General features: G+C 44.4%; 1 protein-coding gene and 1 long non-coding RNA gene across 6 annotated transcripts in view; one reads left to right on the top strand and one right to left on the bottom strand.

The window, feature by feature from the left end:
• The first annotated feature begins 441 nt into the window (after nucleotides 1-441).
• The window catches only part of WDR59 (WD repeat domain 59), an 89,295-nt gene continuing 74,549 nt past the window's right edge, over nucleotides 442-15,187 (top strand). For all 4 annotated transcript variants that reach the window (XM_039256451.1, XM_039256450.1, XM_039256449.1 and 1 more), the window contains exon 1: nucleotides 442-599. In XM_039256451.1, the coding sequence (XP_039112382.1) occupies nucleotides 557-599 (43 nt within the window). In that variant the 5' untranslated portion in view covers nucleotides 442-556. The remainder of the gene's footprint in view (nucleotides 600-15,187) is intronic.
• Nucleotides 6,784-15,187, bottom strand: part of LOC120248201 — a 12,325-nt gene continuing 3,921 nt past the window's right edge. The window contains exons 1-2 of one of the 2 annotated variants that reach the window (XR_005532519.1): nucleotides 11,620-11,943; nucleotides 6,784-7,122 (exon numbers count right to left, since the gene is read on the bottom strand). This is a non-coding gene — a long non-coding RNA (uncharacterized LOC120248201). Of the gene's footprint in view, nucleotides 7,123-11,619; nucleotides 11,944-15,187 lie in introns of those variants that run through there. The other variant, XR_005532520.1, reaches the window with a different exon arrangement.

Here is a 15,187-nt window from a genome sequence, read left to right as displayed (position 1 = left end):
GGTAGGCGCTGCTGTTTTGTATGAAACAATAAATCGAGCCTTCGGACTTATTAGTGCCTTAACGGGCGGCCTCAGAAGATGAGGTAAACCTTCGGTTTGCGCGAATGCTGGGTTTTGGTTCTTAGGCCGCTGAAGCCCTACGTGGGGACACCCGCGAGGAGACAGGGAGGACATCACGCGCCTTCCCTCACCAAACTCTGACTCAAGGGTACTCACGCACCGCTCACCCTTGGACTACGACTCCCGAGAGAGCTTGCGGCAGGGGGCGTGTGCCTGCAGCTGCGGGGAGCGTGGGTCACTCAAGTCCAGTGACGGAAGTGGAGGGGGCGTGCTGTTTGAGATAGGCGCCGTGCCGCAATTGGAGGAGCCTAGGAGAGGGGGCGGAGCCAGGGTTTGGGTCAGCCAATGGTTTGAAGTCAGGCGGAAGAGGAGGACGGGGCGTGGTAGGACTCCCTCGCGGGCTGCGTGGGGCTCACCGAGCCCAGGAACGCAGGTTTGCGGGGCAGGAACGCACAGTCCCGGGGCCGGGGCCGCCGCGTGCCGAGATGGCGGCGAGATGGAGCAGCGAGAACGTGGTGGTGGAATTCCGCGACTCCCAGGTGAGCTGGGGGGCCAAATGGAGCCTTCTGGGCATGCGCCCTTCGTGGTTCCCCTCCCCCACGCTGCCGAGTCTGTCTGGGGGGTGCCAGGGCTATCCTCTACCCCCCTCTGGGGAGATGGGTAAGGGGTTGGCCCGGAGCTGTCAGAGCCGAGCGGGCGAGGGGAGCCTTTGATGACCTTAGGGGGCTGTTGGGGAGAGCGCTGATGGGGTATCGGGGTTCCCCGCGGTGGTCAAGGTAGTAGGGTCTACCTTGGGACACCGAAGCGCAGAGATTGCGGGCGAGTGAGTGCTGGGGGAAGGCTTTCCTAGACCAGGGTGGCGAGGAGAGGGTATGCTCCCCGAGGCCGGGGACTCGAGGCGTAGTGACTTTGAGTGAGTCGCACAACTTCTCTGAGCCTCAGCTGCGTGGACTTAAATTAACCTTTCCTCACAGGACTTTGGAGTGGATTCGATTAAAAGAAAAACAAAACTGCGTGTAAAGTGCCTGTTTCAGCAACTAAGCTTTTAAGTGGTTGCTGATGCTAGAATAGTGGAAAATATTATATACAGGTTAGGAGTGTGCGCTGCATCTGTTGCTCGGGTTCGAATCCTGGCTTAGCCCTAGTCCGTCATTCCCTCGCAGCGTTTGAGTTTTCTCCCAGGTGAGAAGGTGCGAGTCGTTCCTACATCCTAGGGTTGGCGTGAGAATTTTATGAGGTCATACATTTAGAATATGTGGCATAGTGACGGGCACGTGGTAAACCTCAAGGGACTTTAGAGAGATTTTTACCATTTTTCTGTTTCATGCCTTTGTAATTGCCTGGCCTTATGCTAAGTGGTTTATCCACATTTTCTAATTCATGAAAGAACCAAGATAAGTAAATGTTTTCCGATGTTATTCCCCCTGCCCCCCTTTTTTCCCCAAAGGAGGAAGAGGATCTCTGTTTGGGTGGTCTCGAGTGACTTGGCCAAGGCCTCCCGTTTTGTGGGCCAGATTGGCAGTTGAATGTGGGCATCTGGCACCAGGGATCTTGTTGGGTTCATTGCACCCCTTTGCTTCATTCTCTAGTAATCTGTCGTACAGTCATTCCACAATTAATATCCCATTTCTCCTATCCCGTCACCCCCGAATCACAGGGTCTTAGTGATTCTCTACTTGTTCAACAAATACTTACTGGCTACCTTCTGTGGGCCAGGCTTTCATTCACAGGTTTATTCAAGAATTTATCGAGCACTTGCCTGGAGCACAGCGCACATTGTACCAGGACTCAGATGATTAATACCGAAGGGAACTCTGGATTACAACAAGGGGTGATGTGCTTTCTTCTTTCTAGAACTCCATCCCCCCCCCTTTTTTTTTGCCATAAAGATTAATGAGTGGAGAGCCACCCGCCGCTTTGCTATGTGGTCCCCTCTGATACATAGCCCCTATGGAGAATTTGAGCGGCAGCATTCGGATTAAAGGTTTCTGAGGCACTTTGCACTGTCAGCCTGGTGTCTCTGGGAGGCCTGCTGTCCCAAGGGAGGCGCCAGACTCCTAGGGAAGAGTAAGTGTCCTCCCGTTACCCTTCTTGTTAATTGCTTTCACTGGGGACTAAGAACAGACTCCTGTATGGTACCTCTGAGCCTGCTAATTTGGAAGCTACTAATCTGCAAATGCTTTAATTCTCACTGAAACCCAGGCAGTCCCACCCCTCCTTCTCTATAGAGATGTAATTGGCGAAACCTGCTGAGAGGTGCTGACACGTATATTAGGACGCATGAAGTAATAGCAAATAATTAAACCTGAACAGCAGTTGTCATAGGAAGAGAACAAAGTAAATTGGGTAATTTAACTGCCTTGCGGGAGCTTCTCTTTTTCTTTTTGATTTTTCTATTCAGTTGGAAGGGTGCAACCTAGTTTGAATTAGAGTTTTGTGGTTGTTTCTGGTGGCAACAGGGAGGGATCTGGACTTACTTTATTAACTGTTTCATTAAGTTAGAAAGAAAAAAAAACCTTTTCCTATTGTCTTTTTGAAAAGGAAAGCCAAAACAATAAACTTTTCAAAACACCCTGCCTCTTTTAAAAACCGTTTTTTATGGGCACCTGGGTGGCTCAGTTGGTTGAGCATCTGACTGCGGCTTAGGTTGTGATCTCACGGCTTGTGAGTGTGAGTCCCGTGTCTGGCTCTGTGCTGACAGCTCAGAGCCTGGAGCCTGCTTCAGATTCTGTGTCTCCTCTCTCTACCCATCCCCTGTTTGCTCTCTCTCTCTCTCAAAAATGAGTAAACATTTAAAAAAAAATTTTAACCTTGTTTTTTAAAAAATTAAAGAATTTTGGTCTTTCAGAGAAAAAGCCCAGCCTGAAAGGTGAAACTTTTTTTTTCTTTAGAAGGATATTATTTGAATTAAGGTTTTTTGTTTTTTTAAAATGTTTATGTTTTTTTTTTAATTTTTAAATATTTATTTTTGAGAGAGAGAGACAGCACAAGTAGGGGAGAGGGGGACACAGAATTGGAAGCAGGCTCCAGGCTTTGAGCTGTCAGCACAGAGCCCGATGCGGGGCTTGAACCCACAGAACGTGAGATCATGACCTGAGCCAAAGTCGGACGCTTAACCGACTGAGCCACCCAGGTGACCCTGTTTATGTTTGAAAGAGAGACAGAGCATGAACAGGAGAGAGGCACAGAGAGAGGGATACACAGAATCTGAAACAGGCTCCAGGCTCTGAGCTGTCAGCACAGAGCCCGACACGGGACTCACACTCACAAGCCGTGAGATCACGACCTAAGCCTTAGTCAGATGCTCAACCAACTGAGCCACCCAGGTACCCTGGAATTAGTTCTTTATTGATAGTTTCTTTATTGGTGGTAATCTCTTTATAATACTCTTTTATTCATTTTTTATTTTTATTTATTTTTTAAAGCTTTTATTTATTTATTTTGAAAGGGAGTGAGAGAACACATGTAGATGCACGTGTGGTGGGGGACAGAGAAAGGGGGTGGGGGAGAGAGAGCGAATCCTAAGCAGGCTCGGCACTGACGGTGGAGCTCAAACTCACAAACCATGAACCGTGAGATCATGACCTGAGCTGAAGTCAAGTGTTACATGCTTAACCAACTGAGCCACCCAGGAGCCCCAAGTGAAACTCTCTTTTTTCACATTTTCTACTAGTGTTATTCACTTTATAAACCAAAGCTTGAGGTGTTACTGTCACCGATTAGTAGGGAAGAACCTGTGGTACTTGGCAGCTGCTCTGAAGGTCCCTGGAATGGAGGAGTGTTAACACCGCGACACAATGGAGAGATGACTTCCTAGAGCAACACTGTCCAGTAGAATTTGCTGTGTTGATGAAAATGTGGCCATTGAATACTTGAAATGGGGCTAGTGCAACTAAGAAATTGCATTTTTAATTTAATTAAACTTTAATTCATTGCCAGTTAAAATAGCCACTTGTAGCTAGTGGCTATGCTGTTGCATTGGAGGTGAAAGAGTTTTCACTCTGAGACGTAAGATGGTGGAGTGTGCAGTTCACTAGCTCTAAACCAACAGGAAGAGCAGAAACAGTTCAAAATACGACTGTGATGAAGGCAGGAATTCAAACCCATAGCTACAGTTTGCTCAATGTCTCTGCTTTGCCAGCAAGGAGCTGTCTCAACTCAGTCTTCCAAAGTAGCTGGACATGCTCGGCACCACTCTCCCTGCACCCTGGCTTTTTGCTTCCTTCCAGTTTGTCTTCCACAGTGCCAGAGTGGTTTTTTTTAAGGCTTTTTTTTTTTTTAAGTTTATTTTGAGAGAGAGAGAAAGAGAAAGAGCGAGCACGTGCATGAGTGGGAAAGGGGCAGAGAGAGAGACAGAAAATCCCAAGAAAGCTCCAAGTAATCACTATAGGGCTCTAACTCAAACCATGAGATCACAATCTGAGCTGAAATCAAGTGTTGGATGCTTAACCAGCTGAGCCATCTAGACGCCCCCTGGTTTTAAAAACCAGGTTTATTGAAGTATAATTAATGTACAATAAAAGCCCCCCCCCTTTTAAGTGTTTGATTTGTTGAGTTTGGCCAATGTATATAGTCCTGTGGCCATCACCACAATTAAAATACAGAACCCCTCCACAGAGTTCCCTGGTACCCCTGTGTAGCCAGTCACAGCGCCACCCTCTGGCAGCTGCTGAGATGGTTTATGTAAGACAAGGAATGTACGTGTGGAGCGTGGAGCCCTTTAAACCTGGCGTCTCACACTTAGCCCAGTGCCTTGACATTCATCTGTGTTGAGCATCCCATTTAGTCTTTTCCTTTTTATTGCCCACCACTAGTGTTCCAGAGTGTGGAGAGGCCACAGTCTATCTATCCATACGCCTGTTGGTGGATATTAAAGTTGTTACCACTTTTTGGCAATCATGATTAAAGCGATAAAATATCAAGGTGATGTTTTTAAAACCTTAGTTTTTTCATATCCCTCCTTTGATGAAAATGCTTCAGTGACTTCCTGTTGCGTGGAGTGTAGAATATAAATTCCTTATTTTGGACTGTTTTGTGGGCTGGTCTCTGCCTACATCTCAGATCACATCTTGTACCACTTTCCCCCTCCGTCACTGTTTATTTTCATCTTTCTCCGACTGCTCTGGGGCGGCTCCCTGAGGGTTGAGACTTTGTCCTATTGACTCCTGTATCCCTAGTGCCTAGAATAGTGCTTGGTATACAGTAGCGCTCAACAGATATTTGTTGAATGAATAAATGTAAAAAAACAATTATGTTGATTAGCAGTGCTAACATGAATTAGGAAAAAGGTGTTTAGGTTTTCGTGATTTTAAAAATAAATTTTAGGGGGCGCCTGGGTGGCTTAGTCGGTTAAGCGTCCGACTTTCGCTTAGGTCATGATCTCGCGGTTCGTGGGTTCGAGCCCTGCATCGGGCTCTGTGCTGATTGCCAGCTCAGAGCCTGGAGCCTGTTTCAGTCTGTGACTCCCTCTCTCTCTGACCCTCCTCTGCTCACGCTGTCTCTCTCTCTCTCCTAGAAATAAATAAAACATTAAAAATAAATAAAAATTAAAAAAAATAAATTTTAGAATAATTTTAGACTTACAGAAAACTTGGGAAGATAGTACAGAGAGTTCCCATCTGCCCTGCACCCATTTTCTCCTGTTAAAAGTATCTTACACTGTGGGGCACCTGGGTGGTTCAGTTGGTTAAGCATCTGACTCTTGGTTGGTTCAATCCCTGTAGTCTTAATGTCGGCACGGAGCCTTCTTGGGATTCTCTCTCCTCCTCTCTCTGCCCTTCTCCTGATAAGTTCATGCTTGTGCTCTCTCTGTCAAAATAAACAAAAACTTTAAAAAAAATTTATAGAAACATCTTATACTAGTATGGTGTATTTTCTATAATTAACACATCAATATTGATGTTAGTAACCCAAATCCATACTTTACTCAGATTTCCTTGTTTTTTTCCTAATGTCCTATTTCTGTTCTGAGATTCCATTCAGGACACTACATACGTGGTGAGACATTTACATACATCTCCTCAGGCTTCTTGACTGTGGCAGTTTCTCAGATGGTGTCTTTGATGACTTTGACAGTCTTGTGGAGTGCTAGTCAGGTGTTTGTAGAATATCCCTCAGTTGAGATTTGTCTGATGTCTTTCTCATGATTAGACTGGGCTTATGGGTTTGCGGGAGGACCCGAGAGATAATGTGTCATTCTCATCACATGGCATCTTACTGTGAAAGTGACATATCACTATTGATGTTGACCTGGCTGAAATAGTGCTTGTCAGGTTTCTCTGCTGTAAACTTACTCTTTTTGCCTTCTGTCTGTACTATACTATTTAGAAAATAGTCTGTATATACAGCCTAAATTTATTTATTTGTTTTTAAAATTTTTTATTAAAATTTTTTTAATGTTTATTTTTGAGAGATAGAGACAGAGCACCAGTTGGGGAAGGACAGAGGGAGTCGGAGACACAGAATCAGAACGAGGCTCCAGGCTCTGAGCTGTCAGCACAGAGCCGGACATGGGACTTGACCCCATGAACCATGAGATCATGACCTGAGCCAAAGTTGGCCACTCAACCAACTGAGCCATCCATCTAGGCGCCCCCTTCGCCCCTCACAGCCTAAATTTAAACAGTGGGGAGTTCATTGGTTCATTCTTTTTTTCTTTCTTGAATTAGTTGCTTATATCAGTGTGATATTTATTTTATGCTTTGGATTATAATCCAATACTACTTTATTATATTTATTTTGTTGTTCCAGTTGTCCCAGCCTTTACCAGTTGGAGCTCTTTCAGGCGGTTCATGTATTCCTTCGGCATACCCCCATCGTTGTTTGCACTTGTTTGTATGTTTTGTTGGTTTGTATGTTTTTAAAATACACAGTGCTTCCTTATTTTCTGGTGCTGTAAGATGCTTAACTCTCACCTTGTGTATTTTCCTGCCCCAGTTCCAAAATTAGCCATTTGTCCAAGGAGCCCTGGTCTCTTTTATTGGAGAAGCACATCAGGTCCTGAGGCCGGGTTAAAGAAGTGCTTGTTGCTTTTGGGGTGTCGTTGCTTCCAGGCATTCTTATCTGACAACACAGGAAATATATATGCATGTTAATCCATGAATATATGTGTATCTGTAAGTATATGTATATGTAACCATGGGTATATTAAGCTGAACATGAGTTCATGTACTCTAATCCGTGATCACAAGTGTCGTTGTGGCTCTCCCCTTTGCTTATCAGTAATCTCCCAGGCCAGTCATGAGAAACGGGGCCTCAGCCATCCTCCCTCCATTTACTTAATCGTTCAATCCAAAATACATGGATGGTGATTTCAGGATTGTTAACCTATACCCTTATAGGAGTGACTTTATCAGCTGGAGTGCAGCGCTTAGGTACAGTTATTTTCCCCTTTAGTCTTACAGACTCCACTAAGGTTTTCATCATTTTTAAGCAGGCTTTCACTTCTTCACAGTGTGGTCTAGTCCTTCCTGCCTGCCTACCTTCCTTCTTCCTTCCTTCTTTTCTTTCTTTCTTTTCTCTCTCTCTCTTTCTATCTTTCTTCTCTCTCTTTCTGAAGATTTTATTTTATTAAAAAATTTTTTTTAGTGTTTTCTTATTTTGAGAGAGAGAGCATGCATGAGTACAGGCCCGCACACTGGGGAGGGGCAGAGGGAGAATCCTAAGAAGACTCTGTGCTGTCAGCTCAGAGCCTGACATGGAGCTTGATCCCATGAACTATAAGATCATGACTTGAGTCGAAATCAGGAATCCAGCACTTAATTGACTGAGCCACCCACCCACCCCAGAAGTGTATTTTTAATGCAGTTGAATTTATGGGTTGTGCTTTTTCAGTCTTTTTAAGAAAAATCTATATTCTGGGTTCATAGCGGCATTCTCCAGCACTTTTTTTTCTTGCTACTCAGTTTCTTCTTTTTGAGATTAAAAATGAAGCGTCTGAACAGAAAGTGTTTTCCCTGCTGCCCTAATGGTGGGTGACTTATTAGTCTCAGAATTACAGTGGCTCTTCCAGACCAATAAAAATTGAGGCTTTTTTTTCCCTCTAAATAAACAAACCAAAAACAAAACACAACTCAGCAAATTCTTTAACTAAGAGGATATGAATAGTTAATATAGTCCAGACGTTTTCCTGGAGCAGTCCAGCTTTGGTCCCAGCTTTTCCAGTTTCCCTAAAAGTTCGTTTTGAAAGCTATGAGGGTGGAAGGGCATAGTAGGGCTGTTTTTGGTGGAAGTGACTATTATGTTGTAAATGTTGCAAATTACTTGTTTCCTACAAGATGTGATGTAAAGATCCAGTGATGAATGGGAGGAGAGTATGTACAGTCAAGAGTTGAAGGGTTTGGAGCTGGAGCGCGATGGTAGGATCCAGGTTATGTCATCTATCTGCCCTGTGATCTTGGGCACGTTAGCTCCTTTTAAGTTTCCATTTCTTTATGCATAGGACAAGAGTCATAGTATCTGCCTGCATCCAGGATTCCCCGCCCCCTGCCTCCTGGTTTCACTAGGAGGATTCACAGTTCTGGTTGCAGGTACAGTTTGTACAGTGAAAGGACACAAAGCAAATTCAAAGTGAAGAGGCACATGGCATGAAGTCTGGAGGAAACTAGGTGCAAGAGACCTTTCCCCATGGAGTCCCTCAGGACATGCTTAATTCCTCCAGTATTGAATTATAGCAAAGCATGTGAAATGTCTACGAGGGAAGCTCATTACAGACTTCATGCCCAAGGTTTGTATTTGGGGCAGGTCACACAGGCTCCCTCGGGAGCACATGAACCACAGCTGCACACGCCCAGAAGGGCGGCAGGCACTCAGCATAAACCACGGTGTTTGAACACAGAGTGAAGGCACAGTGAGCCACTCATCAATTAGGGAATGGTGGGAACACTCCAGATCCAAGTCCCCGGACGCCAGCCAAAAGCCAGCCTTGTAAGCAGGCCTGTCTGAGGTTAGCGTCTCGAGCCTGTTGCGGTCTTTTCTGCACACCACCTGACAGTTAATGTGAGGATTAAGTGAGATAATCTACACAGAGCACTTAGCACAGTGATCAGCATATATTAAGTGCTTGCCACGTATTAATTATTATGATTATATTAGAAAACGTGTGTAAGGAAGCAACAGCCTGACAAGATAGCCTCATGGAGCCAAGAGCACTTTTGGAAGACAGCTCATCTACCCTCTTATTTTATAGATGTGTGACCTGAGATTCAGGAAGGTTAGGTGATTCTGCTAGTGATACGACTCTGTGCCATCTTAGCTGATGGAACGTGAGGATGTTCTCATTTTAGAGCGAGACTTCCCAAGAAACACCAGTTGTGCTGAGTGTGTGAACAGAACCTCGGATATAAACCTCTAGAAAGCATTAGACAAGGCTGGTTCAAGAGCAGCCGTGGCAGCAGTGGCTGTCTCTGATTTAAACATTGGATATTGTCATTTGAGGTGCTCTGATCCTTTTTATGTCAGTGGGTTTCAGTGTGTGGTTTTATTCTATAAAATATGATAGTACATACGATATAGTCACTGCTCAGGCATGTGACAGACTGATTTGCAGTGGACAGACCTAGCTCTGATTTGCGTTGACTGGATGTTTCCAGTTTGCATCGTTTGGAAGTGTTTTCATATTTTCAAACAGCTCTTTCGAATTTAGCTGAGGTTGAAAGAGGAAGAGTTGATTTCTTTGCTAGTTTGTTTGAAGAAATAAACCCTGGATTTTGTTCTGCAGAGAGCAGTGGTCTGTATAGGGAGGCTTTCTTTTGCATTGAATCAGGGTAGAAAGACAGTCCTATGAAGCTGTATTATTATCTTCCCAGAGAAATAGGCTTTCTAACAGAACCATTGTGTTTATACCAAAATTTAACTGTAAATCCAAAATGAATTGGTAATGCAATCCATCTCCAAATTCAGTGTCACCTGACCATTGTAAAGTATCATACTTGTTGTTTTCTAAAAGATGCAAATGTTAACTCAGGAAACAACAGATGTTGGTGAGGATGAAGAGAAATGGGAACCCTCTTGCGCTGTTGGTGGGAATGCAAACTGGTGCAGCCACTCTGGAAACAATGTGGAGGTTCCTCAGAAAGTTAAAAATAGAATTACCTTATGATTCACCAATAGCACTACTAGGAATGTATCCAAAGGGTACCAGAGTGTTGATTCATTGGGACATACATAATCTCAATTGTTAGCAGCGCTAACAATAGCCAAAGTATGGAAAGAGCCCACATGTCCATCAGCTGATGAATGGATAAAGAAGATATGGTTTATATACACAATAGAATACTACTTGGCAATGAGAAATAATGAAATCTTTCCATTTGCAGCAATGTGGATGAAACTGGAAGGTATTATGCTAAGTGAAATAAGACAGAGAAAGATAAATGTTTTCACTCATATATGGAATTTGAGAAACTTAACAGAAAATCATGGGGGAAGGGAAGGGAAAAAAATAGTTTCAGAGAGGGAGGCAAACCATAAGAGACTCTTAAATACAGAACGCAAACTGAGGGTTTATGGGGGGGACGGGGGAGAGGAAAATGAGTGATGGACATTGAGGAGGGCACTTGTTGGGATGAGCGCTGGGTATTGTATGTAAGGGATGAACATGGGAATCTAGTCCCGAAACCAAGAGCACACTGTATTTTATCAATTTTGGGTGGGTGGGGGTAGCAGTTTTATTGAGATCTAATTCACCTATTGTATAATTCACCTATTGAAAGTGTACATGATTTAGTGGGATTTAGTACGTTCACAGAATGAAACCATCACCACAGTCATTTTTAGAACATTTTCATCACCCCAGGAAGAAACCCTGTACCCTTTAGTCATCACCCCTCTGCCCCCTGTCCTCCAACTCCCCCCTAGCCCCATCCAATCACTAATCTGCTTTCTCCTCTATAGATTTGCCTATTTGGACATTTCCTAGAAATGGAATAATAGAATATGTGATTTTCATGACTGACTTCTTACATTTTATTTATTTATTTATTTATTTATTTTTAGTCTTTATTTTGAGAGAGACAGAGAGTGAGTGGGGGAGGGGCAGAGAGAGGGAGAGACAGAATCTGAAACAGGCTCCAGGCTCTGATCTATCAGCACAGAGCCCAATGCAGGGCTTGAACCCACGGACTGGGAGATCATGACCTGAGTTGAAGTCGGATGCTTAACTGACTGAGCCACCCAGGCGACCCTCATTTAGTTCTTTTAAAGGCTCATGTATGTTGTATGTATCAGAAGCTCAGTCCATGGAGCGCCTGGGTGGCTCATTCGGTTAAGTGTCCCACTTCGGCTCAGATCATGATCTCGCAGTTCGTGGGTTCGAGCCCCACATCAGGCTCTGTGCTGACAGCCATCTCAGAGCCTGGAGCCTGTTTCAGATTCTGTATCTCCCTCTCTCTCTGACCGTCCCCTGCTCAGGCTGTCTGTCTCTCAGAAATAAATAAAAACATTAAAAATATTTATATAAAAAAAAGACAAGTAGAATTTCAACAGCAGAGTAAGTGAAACGGACTTTCCAGGTGGGAAGAGGAGCTTAAGCATCTCTTTAGAATTGGGAGCATCGCTGACCTTGGAGATGGGAGAGCTTTGAATGGGTGTGGCCCTGGCAGGTAGAGAAGGAAGGTCAGACTGAAAAGTTCTGGAAGCATCTAATTTCTTATGTTCCCTACGGAACACCCTACGGAAAGGTCTGAAGGCTGACGAGTTTCCACTTGATTGTCTTCAGTAGAAAATCAAGGAAGGTTTCAGAGCAGTGGATTGACGTAGTCAGAACTCCGCTATCAGAAGTTCCGTGTCGGGTGGAACAGAGGGGAAAGGTACGCTGTCTGAGGTTGCTGTCCGCCAGGCTGCAAGCGTTTGGGCCTGGGCTAGGATGGGAGGCGTGGAAACAGAAGAGGCTTGGGATGCCTTTGAAAAAAGGTATTTTTTAAATTGGAAAGTCATTTAAATATGTAAATAATATAAAAATATAGGCTCATTAGAGGAATAAAACAAAAACCCTATGGGAACAACTACCATCGAAACATTCTCATACATGTTCTTCAGTGTTTTTTAAGGTGTAAGTAGCTGATTTAAATTTCAGTTCATAGTAGGTATAAAATACTACTTTCCTTTACTCCTCTAAGTCTTTAATCTCCCTTCCTACAGGCTGCTGGCAAATTCTTCCACAGGGAATTCTCTCCTAGCCATCACTGGGGCTCCTTTCCTCTCTTGCAGCAGGATCACAGGGTTCCTGTGCTTCTTAACACCCTGATGCCCACACTTAGCATTTCCCTGCCAGTCCCTGCCTGTGCCGGAGGTGAGGAGGCCTTCCGGGGGACTTCTGTCCCCTACGGAACACCAGCTTCCACTCTGGTTAGGGGATCTTCACTTTTCTGCTTTCCCTCTTTCCATTCTCCCTGACAGCCCAGCATGACCGTCTGTCATGTGCTGCTACCAACATGATGTTGGCCCCTGTTTCCTGAGTGGGGGTAGGGAGGCAGCAGTTAGGTGGGTTTCTTGTCTTCCTTTTAAATAATAACTTCCTCTAATGAGGTGATATGGTGAGTTATGATACTCTCTTTGCAGTTTTGGCTCCTGCATTTTTCTGTGTCACTTTTAAACACTTTCAGAATATTCTATTATGTAAATATGCATAATTTACTTGTAGATAACATGAAATGATTGGGGCACCTGGGTGGCTTAGTCGGTTAAGCGTCCGACTTTCGTTTAGGTCATGATCTCGCGGTTCGTGGGTTCGGGCCCCGCGTCGGGCTCTGTGCTGACTGCCAGCTCAGAGCCTGGAGCCTGTTTCAGTCTGTGACTCCCTCTCTCTCTGACCCTCCCCTGCTCATGCTGTCTCTCTCTCTCTCTCCGAGAAAGAAATAAAAACATTAAAAAAATTAAAAAAAAAACAAAAAAAACCATGAAATGATCAACTCTATATAAAAGTTTTTATGTTTTTGGATGGATTCTGGAGGTGGAATTTTTGAGTCAAAGGGCATGATTTTATGATTATTATTAATTATTGTTACTGGCTCACTCTTTGTTATCCCTGTACCACAAACTTAGCGGGTTGAAATAGTGCCCACTGATTGGCTCACAGTTCTGTCCTTCAGAGGTCCAGGCACTGCACGGCTGTTTTCTCTGTTTAGTCCCCTAAGGTGTCAGTTGGCTGTGTTCTCATCCAGAGGCTCAGTGGCCTAAGGAAGAATCAGCTAAGAGACCAATTCACATTGTTGGCAGAAAGAAACTGAGGTCCCTGTTTCTTTTCTTTTCTTTTTTTTATTATTATTTTTTATTCTTTTTTAAAATTTTTGAGTTTCAGTCTTCATGTTTTATGAAATAAAAAGTTTGGCCTTTTTATTGCATGAAACCAAAAGTGGCACAGGTTGGGGGACCAGTGGAGGAGGGTGGGGGCTGAGGAGGAGCTGGGAGACACCCCTTCCCCAGCTCCTGGGTAATGACACCTCACTTCTTGCATAATTTCTGGCATCTTCCCACCTGGAATGCGGGCTCTCCACATCTCGGAGAAAAGGAGGGGATCACATGCTCATTGTCATAACGGCATTCTGGAGGGGTGGAGGAAGTTCCCTCCTCGCTCACTATCATCTCAAGGGGTTTTCTTTTTTCTTTCATTTTTTTTTTGAAGTTTATTATTGATTTTAAGAGAGAGAGAGAGAGAGAGAGAGAATCCCAAGCAGGCCCAGTGCTGTCAGCACACAGCCCTATATGGGTCTTGATCCCACAAAGAACGAGATTGTGACCTGAACCAAAATCAAGAGTTGGATGCTTAATAGACTGAGCTACCCAGGTGCCCCTTCTTTCATGTTGAAGTAAGTTCTGCACCCAACATGGGGCTTGAACTCCTGACCCCGAGATCAGGAGTCACGTGCTCTACCAACTGAGCCAGAGCCAGCTGCTCCTTTTAAAAATGTCTTACTGAAATCTCTGTTTTCTTGCTGGTTGTTATTTAGGGAACACTCTCAGCTCCTAGAGGTCACTTTCAGGGCCTTGCCATGTGGCCCCACCTCCGCAGCTAGCAGCAATCTTCCTGACATAAATGCCTCATCCTTAGACTCTCTGAGTGCCTCTGCTTCTGAGCTCTACACCTAGACTCACAGGGCTGAAGTGATTAGGTTTCTCTCCCCACAACCCTCAAACAGAAACTCTGTACTCAGTGAACAGTAACTCCCCATCCCCTACTCCCTGCCCCCTTCCACTTCTGTTCTGCTTTCCCTTATGAATTTACCCATCCTAGGTACCTCATGTAAGTGACTTCCTGCAATATTTGTTCTTTTGTGCCTGGCTTCTTTAACTTAGCATAATATTTTCTTTTTTTTTCTTTTTTTACAAATAGTTTATTGTCAAATTAGTTTCCACATAACACTCAGTGCTCATCCCCACAAGTGCCCTCCTCCATGCCCATCCCTCCTCCCCCCAACATCCATCAGTCCTCAGTTTTTGTCAGCATTCAAGAGACTCTCATGGTTTGCCTCTCTCCCTTTCCCCCACCATTTCCCCCCTTCTTCTCCCCCTTGTTCCTCCGTCAAGTTCCTCCTAATCCTCCTATACATGCAAACATATGATATTTGTCCTTCTCTGCCTGACTTATTTCACTCAGCATAACACCCTCAAGGTCCATCCATGTTGCTACACATGGCCAGATTTCATTGTTTCTCATTGCCACGTAGTATTCCATGGTATAGATAAACCACATCTTCTTGATCCATTCATCTGTTGATGGACACTTAGGCTCTTTCCATGTTTTAGCTATTGTGGAGAGTGCTAGCATAATATTTTCAAGGTTCATCCATACAATATTACGTATGCCATTGTATGCGTACACCACGTTTTGTTTGGACATTTGGGTTGTTTCAGGTCGCTTTATCTTAAGGTCAACTGATTTGGAACCTCAATAGCATCAGCTAAATCCCTTCACAGTAGCACCTAGGGTAACGTTTGAATAACGAGGAGAATGTGTGTGTACAGCAGGGGCCCAGAATGTTGGGTCCACCTTGGGATTCTGCCTACCACACACCCCCTGGAAAGATTGTACTACCCCTGGTTGGAGGTACCATCTTGCCTGCTTTCATACTTTTAATCTATAAATTGTTCAGAAGTGTGTGGAAATTGCATCTCATTTCACTGCCTGCCT

This window comes from Hyaena hyaena, unplaced genomic scaffold (assembly GCF_003009895.1).
Source record: "Hyaena hyaena isolate Hyena2069 unplaced genomic scaffold, ASM300989v1 scaffold_584, whole genome shotgun sequence".
Taxonomy (NCBI): Eukaryota; Metazoa; Chordata; class Mammalia; order Carnivora; family Hyaenidae; genus Hyaena; species Hyaena hyaena.
Note: the sequence above shows the minus strand (reverse complement) of the source record. Positions and strands in the feature narration are given on the sequence as shown.